The sequence below is a fragment of the Phyllostomus hastatus genome, unplaced genomic scaffold (genome assembly GCF_019186645.2).
Source record: "Phyllostomus hastatus isolate PE091 unplaced genomic scaffold, TTU_PhHast_1.1 phas_contig_62, whole genome shotgun sequence".
Taxonomy (NCBI): Eukaryota; Metazoa; Chordata; class Mammalia; order Chiroptera; family Phyllostomidae; genus Phyllostomus; species Phyllostomus hastatus.
Window position 1 is genome coordinate 19973079 of NW_025333921.1, and position 26922 is coordinate 20000000.

At 51.4% G+C, this 26922-nt stretch overlaps 1 protein-coding gene across 2 annotated transcripts in view; it reads left to right on the top strand.

Moving 5' to 3' along the window:
- LINGO1 (leucine rich repeat and Ig domain containing 1) overlaps nt 1-26922 on the top strand; it is a 188896-nt gene that overhangs the window by 138216 nt on the left and 23758 nt on the right. Inside the window, exon 1 of one of the 2 annotated variants that reach the window (XM_045848663.1) lies at nt 26355-26561. The exons of the other annotated variant lie outside the window; for it this stretch is intronic. Coding sequence (XP_045704619.1) covers nt 26535-26561 — 27 coding nt within the window. The 5' untranslated portion in view covers nt 26355-26534. Of the gene's footprint in view, nt 1-26354; nt 26562-26922 lie in introns of those variants that run through there. 2 annotated transcript variants of the gene reach the window in all.

Genomic DNA, 26922 nt, shown 5'->3' on the forward strand with positions numbered 1-26922 from the left:
TTCTGTGTGTGTGTGTGTGTGTGTGTGTGTGTGTGTGTGTGTGTGTGTGTGTTCCTGTGTGGCTGAGAGAGAGGGAGAGAAAATCTGGGTCAATCTCGAAGAGAGGGCTTCATGGCATCTTCCCACCTTCCCTGAAGATACTCAGTGTTGCAAACTTGGGCTGTTGTCTAAAGGCCAAGGCCACCCTCAGTCCTGCTCCAGTCTGCCAGAGGTGCCCTATGGTGGTACCCAGTCCCTTCTTGGGCCTCCTTGTCCAGGTGACCTCATGCCAGGCCAGACCCCAGAACCAAAGGTCATTTTTTACCATACTCTGCTGGTTGCATGGAAGGTAGCAGAAGCACCCCTATCTCCAACTGAACCCTCCAGCTTCAGCTCCTGGGGTATGGGATAAGGGAAGGAGTGGTTTGGGGATCTGGGGCTGTGCAATAGTGACCTTTCACAGAGAATGGAGACACAAAGGTGGTGGAATTTTAGGCAATACGGCAGGGGCTGGGGTCTGGATAGGATGCCTCAGGAATGGGAACAGGTTTCTGAGAGAAGGAGGACAAAGAAGAAGCTCCAGGTATCACTGCCATTTCAGGATGGAGCTTGCAGTAGGGACTCTGCTAAGTTAAGCCGATGCCTGAGGCAGGACCAGAGTCTCCAGGGCAGAAGACTGTCACATCCGGTAAGCTCAGGGAGACATTCACTGGACTGGGTGTCAGAGGGAGGTGGTAGGCTTTCATGTTTAGCTGGGAAAACTGGGGAATTACCATGGTTTAAGTCTTCTAGAGACACTGGAAGTCTCCCCTTATCTCTACCCAGGGAGACACTTTTTTAACTCTGCCCTCAGCATAGATTTCTCAGGTGACCTAGCAAATCTCTCCTTCCTACCACCACAGCATGACCCGGGATCCTCAGTGCCCACCTAAGAATGTTGAGTGAAGGGATTTGATTTAAGCTAGATCAATTTAAGCTGGAAGGACTTCCTGATACCACTGGGGTAGCCTTAGCCTCAGCCTCAAGACTTGGTGCATAGGGAGAGGAGATAGATCCTCAAAAATGCTGTCAGGGAGAGGGGTGGCCCCAGGCATCCCCCTCCTTCCCCCAGAGGCTGATTCCTTCCTGCCAAGTGTGTATGTGTTTGCACATGCTTGTGCTACTTACAAGGGGCTAAAGGGATTTCTTTTTTTTAAGACCATAGAGAGAGTGCTGGGCCAGCCACTTACGGAGTGGAGACTATGTCCAGGCATTCAGGGCAACATTGGTGAAGGGAGCTGGTCCTTGCTCTTGGGGCCTGGCTGGGAGAGGGATAGAGGCCTTGAAGAAGGAGTGGAGAGTGTTAGGGTTGGAGAGGTGGAGGTGAGGCAGGGTCATGGTCTCCTCAGGTGGGCCCTAGACCAGGGCTGGGTCTCCCACTCAGACTAGGGTTTCTGTGGCGTTATCTGGCCTCCTCCTCGAGAAGCTGTAGAAAGGAGTTTGATGCCTCCTTGTCCTCAAGGTCCCCAGCTGGCCCCATCCTCCCTCCATTCAGACCATGCCTGGTGCATTCTTCCCTCACTGTGCAGCCTCAACCAGGAAGCTGCCACCCCATACTTGGGCCCCTCGGGCAGGAGCTGGGACAGGAGCTGAGGCATCTGGGGTTTCTGCTGGGAGAACAGGAGTTGCCTGCCTGCACCTCATCCTTCTGCTCACCTGGCACTCAGTGCACACAGGGGAGCCTTGGGTTGCCGAGGGCCAGGATCACACACACACACACACACACACACACACACACACACACCCACTTGTGCATGTTCCCTGACCAACAGGCAAGGAACTGGAAAAGGTATAATTCAGTCTGTCAGCTGGCTACTAGTTGTGCTAGAGGTGGCTGTGGCTCACCACACCCCCTTCTCCTCTGACCTCTATTCAGAGGGCCAGGTAAGATCCTGGGATGGAAGGATAGGTAGGCAGGGTGCACTGTGGGCCATGTCCAGGGCAGGAATGGACTGTGAAGGTTGGGGCAGGACCCGAAACAACCTCTTCCTGCCAAGAGCCACTGGCCCTTGGAGGGTCTGCAAGATCCTCTGGGTCAGCACAGCCATTGTACAGACAAGGAAACTAAAGCCCACTGGAATAGAAGGCTGGCCTGTGCTGTGTGTGGTGATGGCCACCCTGTCTCAGCTTGCTCAGCCTCCTCTGGGAAGGGCAGGACAAAAGAGGGAACAGAGAGTGGGGAAGTCATTGGGCCAAGTGATGTGGGATCTAGAGTGGTTCGACGATGTGACCAACTATTCACCCAGCAAACAGAGAAGGCCCTGTTTCAGCCTTGCCCTCAGAGGTGGTGGCTCAGCGGGGGAGTAGACTGTATCTCCTTTGGAGTCCCGTATGGTCTGGCAAGGTAGGCACTGTTATTCCCATTTCATAGATGCACAAACTGAGGCCTAAAAGGGATGCTTTTCCAAGGCATATGGATGGGGGGGACAGTGCCTGCCCATGGGGAATACAGACCTACTCCTGGTGAGGAGGGTCTCCCACAAGTGAACACTCAGCAAGGAGGCTTTGCTCGCTGCTTTGAGGCAGAGCTGGGACAAGCTCCTTTGAGAGAAAGGTGGATCCTTGTCTTTAGGAGTCCAGACTTCCCTGTTGGTTCCCTGAGCTGGCCAAGAGTTTTTTCTGGAATCTGGCCACAGTTCCTCATGCTTTAACTTGTGGGATCTTGTTCATCCAAAGCTCCCTGCCCCATCTCTCCTCTGTTCTACTTTCTTGGTTCTGGGTGGTTCTGGTGGGTTGGGCACTGACTGGCCCCTGTGATATGGCCATCTGAGTTCACAGCTGACCCATCTTTGCCTTCCCTCATGGGCCTATCTGAAAATCAGTTCACCTTTGCCCATCTGAAGGTCTTCATTTTCCATTCTATACCCATAACCACGCCCACCTCCCAGGCGTGTCCCTATCTCTGTAGCTTCTCCCTGCAGTGCCCGCCATGCGGTGAGCAGGCAGTCATGCTCTGGGACAGCTCAGATCCCGTCCTTGCTCTCTCCTGCCCCTCTGGGGAAGAGGTCTGTGCTCCAGGGAAGAGGCTCATCGCCGCCTTGGTGGGTTTCCCTGCTCCCAAACTGGAAACCTGGTTTGGTGGAGAACTAGAACAGACTGTCAAGCCCTTGAAGGCTTTTCACCCCTCACTCTCCACCTTCTCCACCTAGTCTAGGAAGACCTGGAGTCACTCTGAAACCCCATGATCAGAGGCTCAGGTCTTGCTTATCATGCCTCCCACACAAACTCCAAATTTACCTTCATGTTAAGAGACACTGACCTTAGATCAGAAAAGCAAGGTGGTTTTTAACTAATTCACACTACGGTGTGAGTGATTGGTAGCAACTTATCCTGACCATGGTATTTAGATTAGAACAGAGGGACATTAGAGCAATAGTAGTAATAATAATAATAGTTACTACCTCAGTTTTTACTATCTGCCAGGCACTGTTGTTAACAGTGCACATGTATTAAGTCATTTAATTAATATACTAACCCAGATGAATTTCTAATGGTTAGGGAGATAAGGGAAGAATGTTGAGCAGGAAGAGAATAAGGGAGTAGGAGGCAAACCTTTCTCTCCTTCCTCTGAACCTCCATCTCAGCTCCCACTTGGTACAGAGAAGAGAGTCAAGTTGTTTGCACTACAAACCATGTCAGGTGTTTGCTGGAGGTCACTTGGGGAGGGCAAGGGAGACTCTGCTTCTCCCTAGGTGCTCATAGTTCTACCATAACATACCTGGGAGGGTGCTGCTCCAGGCTAGGCAGCCTCTCCCCAGGATCTCAGAGGACCTCTTAGAAAGTCTGTTAGTGTCCTGACCAGTGTGGTTCAGTTGGTTGGGTAGGTGTTGGCTTACAAAGTGAAACTCGCCAGTTCAATTTCTGGTCAAGGCACATGCCTGGGTTGTGGGTTCATTCCCTGGTCAGGGCATATACAAGAGGCAACCAATTGATGTTTCTCTCTCACATCAGTGTTTCTTACCCTCTCTCTCTCCCTCCCCTCCCCTCTCTCTAAACATAAATAAATAAATAAAAAAGGAAGGAAGGAAGGAGGGAAGGAAGGAAGGAAGATCATTGGTGCAGGGGTTACCATGCAGGCTCTCTAAGGAGTCAAAACCAGCGTTCTCCAGTCTCTGAACCTGTCCGAATCTCCTGTGGCTGAGCAGCTCTCTGGCCCTCTGGTACACCCCCGACTCTACCCCAGGCTGGACATGCCTCAGAGCCTGTCTATGAGTTTCACTTAATGTGAGTCTCAGATGAACCCTTTAGGGTAAGTGGATCTGGGAAGAGGATCCCCATTCTGCAGGTGGGGAGACAGAAGCTCAGAGTAAAAAAATAACTGTGCTGAACCCTCCTATCTAGAAGGATGGCCTAATGGACTGCTGAAATGAGGGGTGAGGAATAGCTTCTTGCTTTCTCACAGGGACTCTCACCACTTTAAGCAGACAAATGTGAAATAAATGGTGGGTTTTCAGACCCCACCCCTTCCCATCTCCCCCAGGCAGTCTTCTGGTTGCCCCTGGCACCCTCTTTTGGAGGAAGCTTAGCAGCTGCTTCTAGGTGGTCCCACCCACCCACCCCAGCCTCTCCTAACCTGCTAGCCTTCATGGTCAGGCTGCCTGGTAGCTCAGCAATTGACCTGGGAGACTTCCATTATAAATCTCCTAGCCATGGCCAGCTTTTCCCATATAGCCAACCACCACGCTCACAACCTATTTCATCCAGCCTACTCTGGTAATGACCACTCACCCGTTCCTTGTGGGAAGAGAGCTGGCCACTCCTTATTTCTTCCCTCACCCCCCAGCAGGGCCCTAGGAACTCTAATTGAGAAGTAACACTGTTCTGAACTGCCCTCAACCACCAGCTGCTGTGTTGTCTCAAGCAAACCAGTTCCCCTCTTTGAGTCTTCATGTCCACACCTTGGATGTGGATCTAATCAGAGGGCCTTGAGGATCCAGTGGGACAAAGTTTGGGAGCTGTCAGGGTGGCCCCTGTGGTGAGGGCTCCTATGGGGCCCATACTTGGGAGTCCTCAGAATGGAGGAGTCCAAGTTGGGCATGATTATATCTGCTTTCCGGAGCAAATCAGGGAAGACTTTTCAGAGGAGGTGGCATTTGCACTGGGCCCTGCAGGACAATCAGATATTCCCAATTTGGGTGTGAGCACAGTGATGGATAACATTCTGGAAATGGCAAAAAGGGCCCAACTGGGGACATGACAATCTGGGGGCCTTAGGGTTTCTTACTTACAAATCTGAACACACCAAGCCACTGCTTACACCCTTCAGTGGCTCCTTGACGGCCTTGGGCTAAAGTCCCCACTCCCTGGGGAAGCTCTGGAGGCCTGGCAGAATCTAGTCCTTGTGCCTTCTGCAGGCACGTGAGCCAGTGCCCTGCCCCAGGCCTCTAGCCTTGATGAATTTTCTAAATTCTCTACTGGCTGTAACCCTTGCAGGTTAGAGGCCTCATTTGGCTCAATGATCACAATAAAATTTGATTCTGTGACCAAATAAAACCCCCGCTCCCTTTCAGGACCCACCAGGCCCTATGTGATATCTTGGCCTCCTCCCCTCAGAGCCCACCCTTCTCTCTCAGGGTCCTAGACCCTTGGTCTCCATGTTTGGAACTCAGCAAAAATGAACCCAACTTAAAGACCAAGGTGTTTCCAGGGCACAGAACTGTGAATGCTAAAACCAGGACAGTCCCAGACACATCGTGGTAACTGGTCAGCCTGACCTCCCCACAGCCCCTGTGGCAAGGCCTGTCTGTTTCCTTGTCCTCTCACCACTTTCTATTGGAAGACCCGCTTTTCCATGTGTTTATTCTTGTTGATTGGCTGTCTCCTGCATGCTGTCTATTCTGCTCTGAATCCCTCACGCCCAAAGCAGTGCTGTCGCCAAAACCTGCTCAGTCAGTGTTTGTTGAATGAGTGAGAGGGGCAGGAACTCAGACCTGTACCAGCCTCTCGTCTCTGGCCTCAGTTTCTCATCTATACCATGAGGTGGGCTCTGGATGTCCAGGGAGGGCTCTCTCAGCCCCAGTGCCCTCAAATGCAGCAAGTTGGAGAGGAGGGCCAGCATGGCCAGAGGACAGCACGGCCAGGGGACAGCACTGTCACAGCCCTCTCCTTCCTAGATCCATCACCTGAAGGCCATTACTGGACCAGACCCAGTGGTGGGGGTATCCAGAGTGATGGCACCAACTGCCAAGCCCCACTCCCCTCTCACCCCTGGGGAACAGATGGCCCGATCTTGGGCAGGCGGTGGAGATGGGGACTGGCATTTGTGTGTGTGTGTGTGTGGTTTTTTAAAAATCTGACACATTTTTGTCACGTCTTGGTGCATCAGAACAGTAAAGGAGGTGGGAGTGTGAAGAATGTTTTAACTCGAAACTTGGTAACAGTTCCAGTTTCTCGGGGCCCCCTCCCCTCCCCCAGGCATCTGCAGAGGAACCTCAAAGCCCATCTGTTCCTGAATCCCTGCTCCCCCGACTGCCGACTCCATCCATCCATCCATCCATCCATCCATCCATCCTTCCCACCCATCCTTTCTTTCTTGCAGTCAGCTGAAGGGGAGAAAGAATCAGAGGAAGCAGCTCAAGACTCTAAGAGGACCGTGGGCAGGGAGGCAGGGGCCTGTTCCTGGGCCCAGCTTGACCCCAGACTTGCTGTGTGACCTTGTGCAGTTCCTGACTCTCTCTTGTTCCTAAAGGGTCAGGCTCATCCCTTCTAAGTTCCCCGACTCTGATACTCATAGAAGTGTCTGGGGAGAGGGATTACAAATGGGAAAAATACATGAGGGATCAAATAGGGAAGCCTGGGGTCAGAGCATCCAGGGAGAATGACCCCAAGGTGACAGAAAGAGCCACATTTATGAAGCCAGACTAAATGGATCCTAAGCTCCATTCCCCTCAGGTTTGGGGCTTGGGTTACCACCATCCCCCGCTCAGCCCCCTCTCTGCCTAACCTACCTTGGGTAGCTCTTTGGTGAGCTAGGGCAGCTGCTCCAGGGTCAGGTGGGGTGAGGAGGAGACAAGCAGGAGAGACACCCAGATGTACCCCACTGCTCTGCTGTGCCTGTCAGTCTTGTGAGGCCAAGGAGAGCAGTAGGGTGGTGCCAGGGCCCAGGAGATTTGCTTCTCAGCCCCCAGCCTGCTGTCCGCAGGCCTGCCTGGCACCACCTTCCATTTCATTAGTCTTGGAAATGCCAGCTGGCCTGGAAACTAGGAGTCCACACAGCAGGCTGGTAGGAGCTGCCCTGGGCTCAGGGAGCAGTTAGGGGTATAAAGGGCAGTGTCAGGGCAGCTCAGCCATGGCAAGGGCCCAAGCCTTGATTCCTCATCCCACAGCTCAGAGACTGGGGCTGCTGGGCACCAGTGCTATGGTGTGTGTGGAGTGGGGGCAGGTAGCTGGCGCTCTACTGCCAGGGGCAAAGAAACCAGCACCAGCTCCATTCTGTTTCCTGCATCCCTCCACACCTAACAGAACCCCTAAAGTCCAGGTCATGCCTTGGGGGTCAAAGGCAGAGGGAAGGAGTAGGCAGAAGGAACCCCTCTCCCCCATTTGACCAGCTCGCTCTGTTCTGCCTTGAAGAGCTGAAAATAGTTCAAAGCTGTATAAGATTACTCCTGACCACAGAAAGTTTTCTGCATATTGCCCCCACCTTCTTACACCCTGGGTAGATCTTAAAACAGCACTGCCCCCACCAAAGAATCCCTGTAGGAGGTGGTCTCATTTGCTTAGGAGGGCTGAGCCCTGGCCAGCGCAGCCAGCCGAATAAACCAACATCACCTGTTGCAGCCTGGGCCTAGGACTCCAGGGCGCAGCTGAGTCAGTGCCATGCGAATCTCACCATATGGGTGCAGGGCGGCTGTGGGGGGTGGGGGCTGGGTTGCCATGAGAACCTGAATGCTGGCATTTCCTCTTTTGGGGAGGCTGAACCATACTTCGCAGGCGGTGTAGGCTTCTGAATCCCATTTCTCTGTGTTTTTTAGGAAAGGAAAAAGGGCAGGGAAAGGGGGTGGAAAAAGGCAATGAGGGAGAGATAGCAAGACAGGGAGCCACGGGAGCAGTGGGAGCTCTCTGGGGCTGTTGAGGTTTGATCAGGGGCCTGTGTTCCTCAGAGCTTAGCCCAGGGCCAAAGTGGGCCCTGGTTTTCTCCCTTACCCCTTGTCCAGGACTTGGGTAAACATTTTCCTTAGAACACGCAACCCTGTGCCCTGCCTGAGCTTTCAAGTCAACACTTTGGTCCCTTTTGAGTTCCTTTTCTCATCCCTCTCCCCTGAGTGTCCACCCTGTGGACAGTGACAATGGGGCGGAGAGAGCAAAAGACTTGGCCCCTGTTCCTAAGGCCTCAGTCAGTGGCAGGTGTCCGTGCTAACCTGAATGCACCACAGAGTGCATTCAGTAGCTTGGCAGTGGGCCCCCACGTGAAAGGTCAGGTGTGGAAGGCTGCCTGGAGGGAGAAGAAGGAACAGTACAGAGGTGGGAGGTGGGAGGTGAGCTTGGGAGGATGTGGGGAGTGGAAAGGAAAAGGCTGTTTCCACCCATCCATCTGGAGAGGGTGTGGGGGGTGGATATGCTGAGAATACAGGCTTTTGGGGGTGGGCATGCCTGGTGTGAGTCTAGCTCCATCCCTGGAACTCTGGCAGATGAATTTCCTTGAATCCCGGTTCCCTCGTTCTGTAAATGGGGTTGACAGCACCTTGTTTACAGGGTTCCTGTAGTGTGCCCGCAGTGGGGTGACTAGAGCAGTTGCCACTGGTATGATCTGCAGGACATGGTCCCTAGCATTAGCTGGGGACAGAGGTGTGAGTGTATGTGGTTCTTTGCCTGCAGGAGTGCCCAACTGAACAAAGGTATCGTGGGACCCAGCACAGCCATGTTCTGGGCAAGCAGCATTGTAGGGAGGAGCTATCTGACAGAGAGGAGAGTGTGATGGCAGGAAGAGGCAGTGGTGACAACTAGGGAGCTTGGGTGTGGGGGCAGAACCAGGCCCACACCATGTGGGTAGCTCTAAAGAACTGCCGCCTCCATTGAGTCCCTGGCTCTCCCCTAGCTCCTCTTCCTGAAGCCTCACCTGTCATGTTTGGGGGAACCTTCTTGGGAAATCCCTCCAGACCCTTGGGAAACAGGGCCACCAAGCAAGAAGCCTGGCACTGTAACACCAGCTTCACCAGCACTGCTTGATGTGTGGTCCTGGGAACGCCCTGCTCTCTGGACTGCGTTTCCTTCCCTCCTCTGGGGCTGAGAAGGGCCACAGGGAAAATGAAGCAAGCTGCCTTTAGCAAGTGTCTAGAGAGCAGAGGAGGGAAGTCTGGCCTTATTCCCTTTGAGCAGGTGGGGAGGGCAGGGGTGGAGAGTGAAGCTATTGCACTCTGGTTGTTGCCTCCAGTAATAACGGAGCCCATGTGTCAAGACCTCCTCTGTGCCAAGATCTTCACATCTCATTTCACTCTTACAATAGCTAGGGAAGTAGTGTCATTCCCACTTGACACCTGAGAAGATTGAGCCTCAGAGAAGGAGACTGACTTTCCCAAGGTCATCCAGCTAGAGGAACAGAGACAGGACTAGAACACCGGTCTGCCTAGCCCTGGGACTCCCTTTCATGACCCCTCCAGACCTCTCTCCTCTGACTTTCTCTAGCTCCCACAGACTGAAGGCCCCAGTCCAGCCTGTCCAATGGGCCATTGTGGCAGGTTGCAGGAGCACTGTGTTCAGCAAAGAGTGGTGCACAGGGAGAAATAGATGCTGAGCACCCGGCTTCAATTCCCACTGGCTGCAGTGGGAGTATACCCAGCCAGCCCAGAGATATGACCCTGCCTTAAGAGTCAGGTGGAGTGAGACTGACTCTGAACTTTGCTAATTATACACTCTGGTCAGCCTGAACCTCTCTGAGCCTCCATTTCCTTATTTGGAAAACAAGGAGTGGAGCAGCCCTTTGTCAGTCAGACTACATAGGTTTTGCTGCGATAACAACCTTAAACTTCACAGAGATTTAAAACAGCTCAGCCATGTTTCTCACCTCAATTGCAAAAGGAGAGGAGGGTCTGTTCCTCATTGTCACTGAGGACCCCAGGCTGAAGGAGCTGCCCCCATCTCACTATGTGAACCCACAATGCCATGGCAGCAGGAAGAGGCGTGGCCAAAGCCAAATGGGCTGGTAAAGCTCCCTTATGTATGTGACACAGGTAATATCAACTAACAGTTCATTGGTCAAAGCAAGTCACAGGGCCTTGCCCAACTTCAAAGGGGAAGGGGAAGTGCATTTCCTCACCGTGTGCCTGAAAGGAAGAAAACTGGATCTTAGCAAATATTTCTTAACTGATGACAACAGGCACCTGTCTACAAGTATAGTATGTGCTAAAGGGAGTGGGGACCCTGGCACACAGAAGACACCTAATAAATATTAGCTCTCTTCTCCTTCACTCATAGCTCCTAGGAGAGCCAATCCCCTTTTCCTTTCTGGCCATTTCCCCCAGTGGGCTGTTAGGGTTGATGGACAATCCCCATCTTGAAGATGAAGACCTTTGCCTCTGAGACAAAGAGAGGGGGTGCCCAGGGACACACAGCGTGGTGGCAGCAGAGCCAGGACAAGCAGACAGACATCCTGATTCCCGGCTGAGCCCCCACCACCCCTGCCATACCCCTGTTACCACCCACCCAGGGCCTCTTTTAACAAATGAAAACATAAAACCCAGATCAAACTCCATCTCCTGCAATCAACCAGGAAATTCAATTCTGTTCCACAAATGTTCATTTGGACGCTGAGAGGGCCCAGTGTGGCCGGGGTTACCCACCAGGCTGAGGACCTACCTCTCACTCGGCACCTCCCCTGATGCCTCAGGAAGACACTGCACTCTGTGACTGGAGGCCACAGGTCGGCGCTAGAGTCCAGGGTGAGTAACCAAGGCCTGCAGGGGAGGGGATAGCGGCAGGGAAGGCAATTTAGTCTTGAGTTCACAGCCACACAGGCTGTGTGACCTTGGATAAGTCCCTTTCCCTCTTTGGCCCTCAGTTCCCCCAGTGAAGGGATTGGCCTAGGTTCCCATCCCCATCTCTGACATTGGGATTCTGAGGGCTTCTTTACCGAACAGCATTTCCCCCTCCCTAAAGTGGGAAAGAGAACCTTATCCATCCACCCTATGCCTCTCTGCACTCACTGGGCTGGTCAGACTCTGCCTTCTCCTGAAGTAGCTCACAATCAGAGGAGGAGACAGACAGGTAACCAGCAAAGACCTGGTGGTGTGATGGAGGCACACTCCCTTCAAGGAAGCTCTTTGGTTACCAGCCATGGCACAAACCAGACAGACTCTAGGTTGAGCCCAATCTCCTGCCCTCTCCCCTCTGGTCCTGCCATTGACCACCACTGGACTGGAGAAATCCAGGAGGGCTCCCTGGTGAAGGAGGTATTGAAGTTGGACTCTAAACCACTTAGCTGGGCAAGGAAGTGGGGCAGGTTGCAGGTTGAGAACAGCAGGAGCAGTGACTTGGAAGCAGCATGCCTCTGGAATCAGAGTGAGTGACAGATGTCACCTGGAAGATATATGTATTGACAAGGGGAAGCATAATTTCCATGTTCTAGCAAATCTCCCTCCCTCTCCCCAGCTGTAGCTATAGGCAAAAGATGTTGGGGTTTTTCAGGAAGACAGAAGAGCTGTCAGCCAACATTTTATAGTGCAGAGAAGGGATGCTGCTGCTGCTGGGAGGCCAGGGAGGCTTCTGACTCTCCTAGGACTATGGGATGGGACCCCTTATACCCAGTGTATTGATAACAGCAACAAGAATGAACTCTTTTTGACACTTTACTGTTAATGGACCACTTTGGGTCCATCTTATTCAATCCTCACAAGGTCCTGTGATGGGTGCTCTGTCCCACTGATTCCCTGATTCACAGGGAAGGCAAAAGATTTGCCCAAAGCCAGTGGGTGCATGACACGTGCTCATGCTGTTTGACCCTGTGGTGTGTTTGTGCCCACTTCTCAGGGGTCATCTGGCAACATCTCCTTGGTGAGCAGACAGAGCCACGTTCTGGCATGGATGGAGAATGGGTTCTAGGTTTCCTGCTCTGTGACTGTCCTTGACCTCGAGTTTGAGATGTCTTCCAAGGCCACCCTTGCTGAGCCTTCAGCCCAGAGACCCCAAGTTCCCCAAACCCCAAATTACCGCAGAGCCTCTTTCCCTTGAAATAAGACTGGCAAAAGTACCAGTTCACTGGGTGAAGCTGTTTTGAAACTGTGACTTCCAGGACTGTGAGGGTCACTTAATTGCTTACGAAGTCAGAGCATGACTTAAAGAGTCTAAATACCTAGGAACAGTGTGGTGCTTTCTGGGCAGAAATGGATGGTTATCAGTCACTGCTTGATACAAATTTGAGCTTTTGTCATTGGCCTTAAGAAGGAACTATTCCCACTTTTTCCAGATTGGGTTTCCAGAAGCTCTAGGTGTGCCCTAGGCCACTTCATGCTAAGATTCCTCTGTCTTCGCAGGCCAGCTACTATCTCTTTAGCAAGTTTAAGTTGCACTGGCTTCTTTAGCTACTTAGCCCTTTCTATACACCCTACAAATTACCGGAAAGAAGGTGTCAGCTGCCTTCTTAGAGTGTCCATGTAGCTTTCTGAACACTGTTCATTCAGGCCTCTGTCATTTACTGAAAGAAAGAAAAAACAAAAAAAAACTTCTTGAGTATCGGGCACTAGGGATATGCAATGAAGGAGGCAGTGAGCTTCCAGCTCCCTTCCCACAAATGGAGGGGTCTCTCTTCTCCCCAATTCAGTTTTCCATCAAAAGTGGCCTCTGTGTACATACCCAGATATATCAATCTGCCATGGCTACTCTTTTCCAATTAGTTTTTTTCTTCTCCACATCCCTGTGCTGCCTGACCTCTGCCTTCAACTCAGCCTCTAAAATGTCTACTCGCCCTGTGTTAGCTCAGGGTTGGCTTAGGAGAGCCACCAGCTTGCCCCTACCCATGCCCTGTTCACTGCAGCACCTATACCCTCTCACCGCCTACCCCATCTCCCAATCTTGTGCTAGCCGTGCATGGCCTCACCAGCTGTGGTGACCCTGCAGGACTGCCCTTTCGTCCCTACCTCACCCCATCCCAGTCTTGAGACTTCTCCATCTTCGGATGTGGCTCCCAGTCCCCAGCCAGCCTGGGCCCACCACTTGGCGACCGCAGTCTATTCTCCTCCCATGGTGGTGGCTTCCAGAATGGAGGAACTGGATGCCCAGGACAGGGTGTTGGACTGGACCCAGCCCTGGCCTCTAGGGCCTGCTGGGGGACTCACCCTGTTCTGCCCAGGCTGCCCTCTGCTGGATGGCCAGGGTTGCTATGGCGACCCTCTGTCTATTTTACCCTCCATGGAGACAATTGAAAAATAACAGGAAAGATAGTTTTATTCTATGTCCCACCTGGGCATCACTTAAGCCTCTCCAGTTCTTTTGACATGATATATATATATCACGTGGTATATATATATGTGTGTGTATATATATATATATATATATATATATATATATATATATAAAAGTCATATATATATATGGCTTTTAAGATTATCCTAAAATCTCATGTCCTGTTCTCTCTCAATACAAACCTTCATGGCAGCGTCTCTGAGAGCTTTGGGTCTTAAAAACATAAATGTGCACACGCATGCTGTGCACGTGCTTATATACCACAGAGACCTCAGATTGGCCTCTCTGATGCTTGTCAGTAGGCAGCAAGCCCCAGGGACCAGGACTCTTCTTCCTCCTGACATTGGACAGCATTTTACAGTTTGCAAAGACCTTTGACATCCCCTCTCATGTGGGGAACCACATGGTAGTATTACCACCCCTTCCATTTTTCATGTGAGAAGACTGAGGCTTGGGATTTTATGTGCACTGACCATGTCTCCTGTGGCTGGGACTGGAACTAAGGCTTAATGACTCTAGTTCTATTTTTCCATAGTTGACCCCTTGGGATGACAGAGCTGAGGAGGTAGAAGGATTCCCCACTCTTTCCTTCTCCCCATTCTCCTTCTGGCAGGGCATCACTCTCTCAGTCATAGCAGTGTTGGGAACTGCTTCCTCAGAGGGACAACCTGTGGAAGCCCAGCCTGGGCAGAGGGTCCAGCTGGCATGCCCAAATCTCTGACTTGTCCTCGGAGGTCCCTTGGTTTCTGACCTCCAGCTTGAGCCCTTCTCCATCCACCTCTGGACCCCAGCTGACCAGATTCTCTACCCTGAGCCAGCAGCCACAATCCCTACCCCCGGCTGCCTCTGTGCCCCCCTCCCCACTCACAGTCCTTCTTTCCTTCCCACGTGTGACCCTTCGCCTTTGTTCTCTCATCTCTGATGGTCAGCTCTGTGTTAAGATTCCCGTGGGTATATGCATCAAACCTTACATTTGTAGTAAACACGTGTATTGCCACTGGCCTCACACATACATTTCTAACAACCAGACATATTTTTTATAAAGTCCTCTGTCTCACCAAACACTGAACACAGGCTTCACCACCCACTATGTTTACTTTGAATTCATGAACATTTACGCAGGCCACAAATTAGCCTGGCACATTCAACTGACCTGAACCAGTGTGCTGCTATTAAAGCACATTTTTACATTGTCAGCCAAGGAGGGCTCTGGGTTTGCAGATCATACAAGGGCTATCCTGTAGTGCACCCACATCCCATCCAGCTGACCTCCCTGAGTGTGCAGGGTTGAGCTTCATTCCTTGGATGTGTCTTAAAGGCACTTACCAAAGTTTGGGCTTGGTGTACACAGTTCAAGAGCCACAATAACATATGCAGAGCTGAGAGCCTCCTGGCCTTACAGGGGTGCTATGGGTGTGTGTACAGGATTTCTGGGGCTGCTGGCTAGTGTAAGCACAGGTTTGAAGCCTAGGTTTAGGTTCCTATTGCCCTCACCTTGGATCCTCTGATAACAGGGAGCAGACTGGGGTCCTAGAGGAGCAGGGGCTTACCTGAAATCCCCGGCTCTGGAGAATGGGATAAGCACAGGGCGACCCTTAGAAGAGGGTATGGGTTGCTCAGCATGGTCCTAGGACTGGGGGGCTTGGTCCCACTTCATTTGTTGTACTCAGGGCTCGACCTGTCCAGTCTCTTTCTTTCTCAGCAGGGTCTCTGAGGCCCAAAGAGGGCAGGTCAGAGCTGAGCCAGACTTGTTGGAACTCTGTACCTGCCTGCCTCAGAGTCAGGTTCAGGGCAGGTCATCCTGTGTTAGAGCTACAATCATCAGTCTTAGAATGAGAATGTAGACAAACATGGATTCAAATCTTGGTTCTCCTGCTTTACAGAAAGCTGGGGTGGTGCTGCTGCTAGAGTGGCCATGTGCATGACTGCATGGACATTCAGCTCTACCTGATCAATTGTATGGTCTTAGGCCAGTGACTTCCCTTTTTTGAGCTTCAGTTTTCCCCTCTGTAAAATGGGGCCAATAATGCATCTGCCTATAGATTCATTGCATTTGAAGTATCTGGCCCAGTGCCTGGCATGCAGCAAGTGCTCCTTAAATGCTAGCAGTATGGCTAATGTTAATATTGCAACTATAATGGTATCTGGGTGATCTTGGGACTCAGTCTCCTCTTCTGTAGAATGGAGTTACAATGCTGCCAAAGTCCCTTACTATCCCGCTCCCTCAGCTGCCATCCCACTGCCCTGTCTTCCTAGATAATCCAGAACAGAATCAAGAGAGGGAAGGAAAGAAGGAGACAGGGAAATAAATACCTCACTGTCCATCTGTCCATGTGCTAGCAAGGGTGGCTTCAGTTTTTATCTAGGTGGGAAATGTGCAAACTAGTCAAAAAGTAGTCCTCTGTGGCTGCAGCTGCCCAGCTGTTCTCTTCCAGGAAAAGTGCTGAGGGCTGAAAATAGATAAAGGAACAAGGATAGGAAGACACAAGGAAAGAAGGAAGAGAGGGGATGGAGGGAAGGGCAAAGTATTTAGGAAAGAGAGGGCTATGGGGCAGGGCAGCAGAAAGTGGTCCAGTGGTTTGTCAGGGCCTTTCCTGATGCCTGGAACAGCATTCAGCACGGCTGTCCTTGAGCAGCACCTGCTCTGAGCCAGCAGCCACTGCATGCCCACTTGAGCCTGGGCTCAAAAGCAGCACCATTTGTGATCATTAAGTTGCCATTGTACCTGTGTATCTTCCTGCTCGACATCAGGGAGGCCCTTAGGCCCTTGGTCTTTTAGAAATGGTGGCATCTCAGCTGGGGAGGGAGACCTTGGAGAGGAATTTCTAGGCTTCTGCTTGGCCTCTGATCATATTCTGAGTGTCCCCACAATGGGCAATTGTGGCCACTCCATGGGCTTTGTATAGACCCACTGTCCAACCTCGGCACCATTGCACCTTCCTCCTAGAATGTCTGTCCCCCTCTCTGCATGGCAGGATCCCATCATTCCTGCACGACTGCCTCCTCCAGGGAGGCCTCCCAACCCCTGGGGCTCATCTCTCTTCCCTCTCTGCTCTGATCACTACTGGCCTGGTGTCAGACTCTCCTGTGAGCTGCACCTGCCTCTCCGCTGGCCTGTGTTCTGGCAGATGGACTGGGGCTATTTCATCTCTGGCTTCCTAGTGCTTTCTGTCAGGAGCAGGACATTCTAGGGACCACAGCAGAGCCAGGTTGAGAGCCTCTGGGGTCCTTGGGTTCTCAGCAGGCCACCCACCCATCTCTAGACTCCCACTAGGGTGGCCACCCGGGAAACTGCCCTCCCTGCTTCAGAATCAGTGCTTGCAAATAGGCGGTTAGAGCAATGAGTTCTAAGTCCCAGACCACATAGCCACCCAGCCCAGAGCCCTCCCACACCCCTACACTCTTCAGCTAGGGTGTACCTGCTGGTCCCAGCTTTGTCACTTACTTCTCTGTGACCTTGGGTAAGGTACTGTGCTTCTCTGTTACTCTGTTTTGTCACCTGTAAAATGAGGATGCTAACAGAGCCTTCCTCATGTAGTTGTTCAGAATGTGAAACAAGTTATCACCTGGATTATAGGAAGTCCTAGTGCCTGGCTTGGAGCAAATGCTCATCGAGAAGTAGACATTTTAATTTTTCCCTAGGGTCTGTGGCAAGGCCTTTCCTAGTCCTGGGCCCAATTTAAAGTAGCACATGCTCCCTGACTGTCTGCTAATCCCAGCCCAGTGACTTATGGGGACAGAGGTGCCTCAGAGGCCCAGTGGAGGAAATCTCTCATGCTGGAATTTCATGCCTGAGAATGAAGTCAAGAGAATATCTCGAAGACTCAGCCTGGGGCTGGCCCTCCCGCTTCACCCTGAATGTGGGTTTATACTTTGCCACGGCTGCTCCTAGGAGGGATGGCTGGCTAGCTTTTGCTTGGGCCCTCCTGGAAATGGAGAAATCCCAGATTCTTGTCATGCTTCTCCTGCTCATAGATTTTTACCCATATTTGGGGGCAGAAAGAGGAGGAAAGGAGAGCTTGGCCCTCTCTATGAATTGTAAGCCACAGCCCAGTCCCCTCCCCCCCCCATCAGCTTTCTAGGTTACCATGACAGCAGGAGCTGGAAAGCAGGACTCCTTATGGGACAGAACGAGTGTGCCAGCATGTGTGACCATGGTGGGGGTGCCTCTGTGTGCACGACAGGTTCTCCTGTAGGCTGGTGTGTGGTGGTATGGAGGCTGTGTTTGGGTGGGGCCACACTCCCCTGACAAGCAGCACAGGCACAGGCAGGAACAGTCAGCCCCTTTACTGACTATGGGGGCTGTAGGTGTGTCTGCCCCCATTACATCCCCACCAGGCTTCATGCAGAAGACCCTTCACCACCCTTTACATGCTGCTAGGCCCTGCACGAAGCAGTCAGTATAGGCAGTGTTGTCCCAATTTGTAGATGGGGAAACTGAGGCCTGCTCATATACTTGCACATTCACTGGACTCACTGTGAAATGGCAACCAGGCTGAGTCTCTTCTAGGGCCTCCTAGCCCCCTGGCAAAGAAGGCATCTGAGGACCATTTGGGATCTTATGTTCCTGGGCTGTCTTCTCCTACACACCTGAGTAAAGCTGGCTAATGTCCACGACAAAGGGAGAATTATATTAGCAAGGTCTTTCTTTTAAAATATATCTTCTTGATTGTATTATTACAACTGTCTCATTTTTTTCCTCCTCTTTACCCCCTTCCGCCCTGCACTCCCCCTCCCACCAAAATTCTGCTCCCTTAGTTCATGTCCATGGGTCATATGTGTAAGTTCTTTGGCTTCTCCATGTCCTATACTATTCTTAACCTCCACCTACCTATTTTGTACCTACCATTTATGCTTCTTATTCCCTGTACCTTTTTCCCCATTCTCCCCCTCCCGGCTTATAACCCTCCATGTGATCTCCATTTATGTGATTCTGCTCCTCTTCTAGTTGTTTGCTTAGTTTGTTTTGTTTTTGTTTTAGGTTCAGTTGTTGATAGTTGTGAGTTTGTTGTCATTTTGCTGTTCATAGTTTTGATCTTCTTTTCTTAGATAAGTCCCTTTAACATTTCATTTAATAAGGGCCAGGTGATGAACTCCTTTACTGGACCTTATCTGGGAAGCACTTTATCTGCCCTTCCATTCTAAATGACAGCTTTGCTGGATAGAGCAATCTTGGATGTAGGTCCTTGCCTTTCATGACCTGTAATACTCCTTTCCTGTCCCTTCTTGCCTGTAAGGTTTCTTTTGAGAAATCAGCTGATAGCCTTATGGGAACTCCTTGTTAGGTAACTGTCTCCTTTTCTCTTACTGCTTTTAAGATTCTCCTCTTATCTTTAATCTTGGGCAATTTAATCATGATGTGTCTTGCTGTGTTCCTCCTTGGGTCCAACTTCTTTGGGGCTCTCTGAGCTTCCTGGACTTGCAAGTCTATTTCCTTTGCCAGAATGGGGAACTTTTCCTTCATTATTTGTTCAAATAAGTTTTCAATTTCTTGCTATTCCTCTTCTCCTTCTGGCACCCTTTCTGATTTGGATGTTGGAATGTTTAAAATTGTCCCCAAGGTTCCAAAGCTTCTCTTCATTTTTTTTTGAATTTTTGTTTCTTCATTCTCTTTTGGTTGAATGTTTCTTTCTTCCTTCTAGCTCAAATCATTGATTCAAGTCCCAGTTTCCTTCCCTTCACTGTTGGTTCCCTTATATTTTTCTTTATTTCACATTGCAGAGCCTTCATTTCTTCCTCTATTTTGCATCCATACTCAGTCATATCTGTGAGCATCCTGATTACCAGTGATTTAAGCTCTGCATCTGATAGGTTGGCTAACTCCTTGTCACTTAGTTCTTTTTCTGGAGTTTTGATCTGTTCTTTCATTTGGGCCATATAGGTCTTTGTCTCAGCACACCTGTTACGTAGTAAGGGTTGGAGCCTTAGGTATTATCACCAGGGTGGAGCAACCCACTTCACTACATTGTGGCGCTGTCTGTGGGGGAGGGGTAAGGCAGGGAACAGTGTGGCTTGCTCATCTCTTCCAGGCTTTCAGTCACTTCCCCCGCTACCCACAAGCAAATTGGGCCCTCCTGGTGCTGATTCTTGGGTGAGTAGGTTTGAGTACATTTTAGGACCCTGTGGATCTCTCCAACAAACTCTCCTCCCTCTGCTGCAACCCCCACAGGTTTTTTCAGCTAGAGGTTTTGAGGCTTTATTTCCCCACACTGGAACCCTGGGTTGTGTGGTCTATCTTGCTTCCCATTTGTTCTTCTGGCTTATCTGCACACAAATGTGGGACTGCTGGGTCTGCCAGCTGCTGCCTTGCCCACCCAATCCGCTGCCTTGGTATGAGTCCTCTCTGCCCAGGCTGCCCATCTCTGCCCCTCCTACCAGTCTGGACGAATGTTTTTTCTTTAACTCCTTGGTTGTTGGACTTCCATACAGTTCGATTTTCTGATGGTTCTGGGTTTTTTTTTTAATTTAAATTTGTTGTTTTCCTTTTTTTGGTTGTCCGAGGAAGCAAAACATATCTACCTATGCCTCCATCTTGGCTGGAAGTCTGTATCAGCAAGGTCTTTAACTGCTTCTCTTTATTCTTCAGTTCCATGCTAATTGGGGCTTTAGGAAAGACCACCAGCCTTTCTAAAGTGGGTCTGGAACCAGCTCTTTAGGGGGACCAGTAAGTCAGGTGTGGGTACAAAGTGAGTGCAGGCCTGCAACTAAGGGCCTGTGGTGTTGGGGACCAACCTGCCTAGGGATCAGAGGGCCACCAGAGCAGGCCTACCTTTGTTCACAACACTTCCCACACTTCAGATGCTGCTGGCATTTACTTTAGCAGGCACCCCCTCCCCCAACATGTTAACTAATATGAAAATGGCCCTGCCAAGTTCTGGAATGAAGGGAGAGCTGGGCACTGGGAGAATGAGTGGTGGTGAGGCCCACCCCTCTGCCTCCTGAGTGGGCGAGATAAGAGGTGGAGAGAGAGTGAAGAGGAGCAGGCCTCAAGGTCAGCCCTCCATTTTGCTCCATTCTCCTGGCCCCATTGTGTGCCCTGGGTGCCCTCCCTGACCCCTTCTTCCTGAGCTCTGATGTTTGAAGTCTTTGCAGGCTGGCTGGCCAGGGCTGCCTCCTCCCAGATGCCTCAGCCCCTGGCTTAGGGAATGACTGGGTGGTCTTCTTGACCCTGCTGTCTTTGGGGGAGGCTCCTGGACAGGCCAGCCCTGGGGCATGTGTGTGTGGGAGGCTGCGTGTCTGGGTGTGTAGAGGGGTCCATGAGTCTCTTGAGTCACTAGGAAACTTCCAGGGACGCACCAGATCCCTCTCCCCACTTGCCAGATGAGCCATCACAGCAGTGGAGGTATTTATGGCTTGTTTTCACGCCCCAGCAGGTGATGTTAACACTGAGTCTGAGTGTACATGCTCATGTTTTGGTTCGAGAGTGTGGGGGCCTTCCACTGTCTGGGGTCTTCCAGGTCTCTCCGCTGTGGGCTACTGGCCTGAGCCACATCATTCATCCAGTGAAGACAGGTCTTCCATCCAACCCTAAACCTCTGTAGCTGTAACCAGGGCCAGACCTGGCTGTTGCTTCTGGCTTTATCAGGGCTAGTCGCCTCCACTTTCTGAACTTTAGGGTATTTTTTTTATCTGTGAAATGGTCACAACAGTCCCTTCTGCACATGTTGCTGGAGAGACTGAGGGAGCCAGCCAGCAATACGGTCATTAGGTTTAGGAATGGCCAGTGAGAAGTCAGCCAGGGCTCAGCTGCCCCTGGCTCAGCCTGGCTCTGGGGCCCATCTCCTGTCATCTTGGGCACATGTGCTGGTTCTCTCTTGCCCTTCTGATGGCACTCACCCTTCCACCAATTCCAACCTTGTTTTCCAGGTAACAGAAATGCCTAAAGCAGGTGGGGGGCTCAGAAGGAGCAGGTAGATACTCAGATCTGCTCTTGGGACCTTTGGAACCAGGGCATCTCCTCAACCACCTGCCCGTGGGCTCTGGTTTGCCAGTTGTAGGGGGTGAGCTTCCAGGACAACATGGGCAGAAAAGGGAGAGAGAAGGATGGTACTGCCCAGGTATACACCACAGGTGCTGCTCTTTCCCAGCACAGCCAGGAAGCCCTAAATTGGGGCTTGGGTTTTCCGACTGTGGTGAAAAGTCTTGGAGAATGAGGGAGTTGCAGAAAAGTCCTGCTCAGAAAGCCTACCCTGTCACACAAAACGGAGATGACACCCTATGTTTGATAGTGACACCGAAAGGATCTGCCGTGCAATGCAATTATATACATATTTTTTAAAACACTAACTCAACAAACTGTATACACACACAAAGCAGACACTTCTTCACCAGCTAGACTCTACCACAGTGGTCACTCTCCTGAGGGCTGACCATGTGCCAGTCCCTGTGCCCAGGGGCCCAAAGAAATTGTTCCACTTAATCCTCACAACCGTTAGGAGCAGAAAAGGGACTCATCCAAGTGCTCTGCCCAGAGGGGCCCATATTTCAGAAGGCTTTCTCATTCATTGCACCCACCATTTTTCTTGTTTGCAGCTACATGGAGGGGCCCTCAAAACCAGAATTTACTTATAAAAATTTTGTATTTATTCTGACATGTTTAAACTTCAGTCATCTTCGAAGGGCTCTCCTTTTGATGCAAGACACCTATGGAGACATTTCTCCCACTGCTCAAAACAGTTTTTGAACACATTAATTTTGATGCCTTTTAGTGCTTCTGCTGTTTTTTGTTTCACCTCTTCCACGTCGGCAAAACATTTCCCTTTGAGGACTTTTTTCATCTGAGAAAAGACAAGTCACTTGGGAAAGATCTGGTGAATAGGGAGGGTGGGGCATGGGGGTCACGCTCTTTTTGGTCAAAACTGCTGAACGCTAAGTGGGGTGTGGGCAGGTGCACTCATAAATCACCCGTCATGATGGGCAAATGTGTTGAAAGAGTCTTTGAAGAAATTCCCTGAAGCTGAAGGCAGCCTCTCACAACAACACCAGCTGGTACACTGATACAGATGGGTTCCTAGAACACACACCTAGTGGAGGAAGCCTGTGCTACAAGGGGCCCACCCTCCAGAAGATAATTCTGGGGGTTTTTTGGCTCTTTCCCTACCCGCATCCCATACTAGAGGGAGATGAGGTAGGAGGGCAAAAAGCCCAAGCATCCCGCCTGGGGGTGGCACAAGACTCTTAGGAAGGGTGCCCTGGTTTTTTGCATCCTACCTGAGATTTTCCCTTGACTTGCTGTCTCTGAGCCACAGCTGTGGCTCCTCTCTAGGTGTAAACACTAAACTGTGGAGGCTTGGGGTAAACCACATTCTGTACCTCCTTCTCCCTGACCCCTGTGCTGATTAGTGGGGTGGTGCCCCAAGAATGGCAGGAAGGGGGTCTAGGCCCACACAGCCAGAAAAGGCCCTGAAAAAGCTCCTGGGCCTCCCTCCCTACCTGGGCCATCTTCTACACGCCCCACAAGCCTCTTCCGTCAGTGCAGCCTGACTACTGATGCCCCAGCAGTTCTCATGGAGGTCTGAGCCAGGTAGGGGGAAAGAGGGCCTTCGTTGTCTTGGAGGGTTGCCACAACCCCCAGCACTACCCCCGGGCCCTGCTCTTCTACCTGGTTCAGCCCAGGCAGCCACATGTGCTCCATTCCTTCCCAGCTTCCAGCACCATCCAGGGGGCCTGGTCAGTTCCACCTTTCTTACTCTTGACCCTTTGAGAGAAGGAAAGTCAGCCAGAGAGATGGGGGAAAGCATAGACAGAGAGGGACAGACCATTGAGGGGTCAGGGAGGGGCCGATGCTGATCTCTGAGAGCCATGAAGGGCTGTGGCCTGATCTGACCAGCCCTCCCCCCAAAACGAGCACCTGCCCAGTTCTTTGTAGCAGTGGGGGACCATACCACCGCACCTTTTCATACTCCCCCATTCAGTTTGGCACAGACTTTGAAACTAGACAGACGGTGTGATCCCGGGCGAAAGATGTCCTTAGGGCTGTGTGAGCACCCTGTCCCAGGAGTTGTCCCTTGAAGATCCCTCCCTCTCTCTCTGACCAGGCTACCTGGCTATCATGGCAAGTACCTGTTGCCAGACAGGCATGTGCCGATGGCTGGGAGTCCTCATGTAGCAAGAGAGCTCCTGGGAGCACCACAGCACAGTGGCTGTCACAACATGGTGCTGAGCACCAATCGTGACATGGTAATCTCCCCCACCTCCTCCTGGGGCTGAGTGAAAGGCAGGAGGCCCAGGTTCCAGGCTTCAGCACTGACTTTCTGTGATGCCTTTCTGTGCCTCTGCAAAACAGGCCACAGTGAGGTAGACCAAGGCTGCACAAGATAAAATAAAGGGGTGCAGAGAGGAACCCTAGAGGAGAGCCCCAGCCCACAGTGTAGCTGATAAGAACTTTCAGGATTCCCTTTCCTCTGGGGAAAGGAAACTACTGACAGAACTAATGGGGGTTATTTTAGAACTGGAGAGAGGAGCCTGTCCGCTGCCCAGAACCCGAGCGATGGGCCCAGGCCCACTCCCGTGCCCTTGGAGGGTTATGGAGAGTGACCTGACTGCTTTTCCAAGGCCAGGCTGAGGTGAGGACGCCTTCCCTAGGCCCTTGGCTGAGCTGAGCACACCAGAGGCATCCAAGTGCCCAAATCAGGCTGCCTGGCTCTACCTCTAGAAGGGAGTACCTGAGACTACAGACCCCCAGCCTGTGAGACAGTGGGTTTCAAGCTCTTCACCATAAAGGAGCCAAAATGCCAGCATTCCCAGCTAATACTCCTACCTCTCCCAACTCCCTGTAAGGCTACTTTGTGTTGGTGGCTCTGGCTCTAGAGCCCTGCCTCCCTCTTCCTTCTCTGCTCCATGGGGGTGGGGACTCCCTGTGTGTGGTAGAACCTGAGGTGGGCCAAGCACTGGCAGCTGGACACCTTCCCTTCCTCAACTGTCCTCCTTCCTGCTAATGTCCTGGACTCAGCCCTTAATGGAGCATCAACAGGGTCTGGCAGAGGGGCAGAGGCCTGATCTAATTAGGAGCCCTGTGAGATGGGGGTGGATGAGAGGAGAAGGAGTGCCCTTTGCTCAGGGGTCTACTGTGCACCAGGAATATCACATCCATGCTGCCCTTGGACCCCCTCCACACTCCTCTCAATGGGTGTGATTGTCTCCAGGTAGTGTGAATGGAAAGCAGCTCCAAGAGGGTGGGTGACATAGTCAAGGTCACATGGCCAGCAAGAGGCTTCCCTGGGAAGTTCAACCTATGTGTCTGGCTCCAGTGTGCAGTTCTTTCCAGCACCCACCTGCTTCAGCACATTAGTTGGACAGGACCTCAGAGTGCTTCTGGCCCCCAGCATCCCTGCAGCAGGTTGTCAGGTATGTACTTGCACACCACGTGATGGGAGCTCTTAGTCTGGTTTGGGCTCTTCATGTCTGTGGGTCTCCGCTCTCTCCCACCACCCCTTGTCTCCACAGTGGATTAAGAGAGGGGATGAGGAATGGGGCATCCTGATCTCAGCCTCTCCCCACACCCACCCCTCATCTGTCTCCCTGTATAATCATGGAGGGTGTGGGTGGGCTCATGCAATGCCAAGCGCCAACTGCCCCTTCATGAGTCTCAGCTAACAAGTTGTTTATGGATGTGGCATAACACCTTCTTTCTTCTTTATAACTTCAATAATTTATAGGCATATTAGTGACCAGGCAGCTGCCCTGGGTCCCATCCAGACTGGATAATGTGGTAATGCAGCTGGGCACCTCTGCTGGTATTTACTTTCTCCCACCATCAGTTATGAAGGAGCTCTCCTTCATTTTTGTATATAATTACATGCGCTCTTACAGTTCAGGCTCCCCTGCTCTTAATCCCTTTGGAGAGAGCCCAGCCTGCCCAACAGGGCTGTGCTGGCCTGGGGACCTAGCTGGCTAGAGAATGTAGACAGTGTCTAGACACTCTACCTGGGAGAGGTGGTGGCAACTTCAGCCCCATCCCCTCAGCTAAGCTGGAGCCACCCTGGGACCGGTTGCCTCTCTATACCATCCCCAGGCGGGGCCTTTGCACCCGATGTTTTCTCTGCTCGGAGCACCATCCCCTGCCGTATAGCTGGTTGATACCTACTCACCCTTTGGATTTCAGCTGAGCCATCGCTGTGTCTGCCCTATGTGTGTATGACCCCTACGCTTTCCTTACCTTAACCTGGATTATGTTGTGCGTTAAACCTTCATATTAGACCATGGCTATTTGGGGCACAGAGAAAGCTGTAGTGAGTGTTGAGCGAAGAAATGGGTAGGTAGGAATGGAGGAATGCCTCCGCCTGCCTTACCACTAGTGAGCCCACTGAAGCCCCCTCCCCCACCCCTTCTTCAGGAAACCTGCCCTGGCTGCTGCAGCCACACACACCTCCCTTTCCTCCCAACCCCTCTAGACCCTCTTGCTCCGGGCTACAGTTGCCAGAGGGCAGCAAGTCCTGGGCCCTCTATCTGTGCCCCCAGCACAAAACAAAGGGCAGCTCAGGATGGAGGGAGGCAAATCCTGACAATGTCAGCTCTGCTGTGTGACCTGGGGAAGTTGGCCACCTTCCCTGATCCTGTTTCCCCATTGGTTCTGTGGGGATAACAGCCCCTACTTTACTGGGTTGTGATTTAGGCTTATGTGAGATAATTTATAAAAGCACCTAATACAGGATCCAGTATGTTTTGGGTGCTCAAGCAATATTCCTTATCCTTAACCATTGTCTGTCTGTGAACTGAATCGAGGTAAAATTGAACTGAATTGTGTTAAGTTGAATCACTTTCTAATTCACACCTTCTCTTGTCCACATCTTTTTGTTTTTAGTCTCCCCTGCTATGTAGCTGGCTCCAGGCTTGGCTCATGGGAGCCTCTGCAAATATTCTAGATTGATTTATACAGACTTTCCCAGCATCTTGACCCACACTGACAAAGGGGGAAGCGGGTGAGTCTCTCCTGTTCTACAGAAGAATAGACCAAGGCCAGGAAAGTAATATGGCTTTCCTGAGTTAGTGGCAAGTTGAAGAAGCAAGCCCTGGCCTCCCACTGGACTTGAAAGCCCAGGAATATCTCTCAGGAGATCCTGTGCCTCCATTTCTTCCTCTGTAAGAAGATATGGTAATTGAATGGACCCCATGGGGTTGCTGAAATGATAGAACTCCTGTGCCTGCTCGTGGTGAGTGTTCCAGAGGGAAGGGCTTGGGATAGGCTCATCTCTAATCCCTCTCTTTCTTCTCTCCCCAGAAGATAACACTGGTGTTGATCATTCTCATGCATGTTTTTATACTTTTCCTATATATGTTGGTATCCGTGCACAGTCTAAGATTTGTTTTTAAACCTTATATAAACGGTACATATTTTGTACATACCTTGGGTTTATTCATCAACCTTGTGTTTGTGGGGTTACCCACACTGATGCAGGTAGCTCCAGCATATCTGTTTTCAGTGCCATATAGTATTCCACTGTGTGATTATGCCACATTCTGTTTATGCCTTCTCCCAACAATGTGCATTTAGGATATTTCCAGTTCCCATCA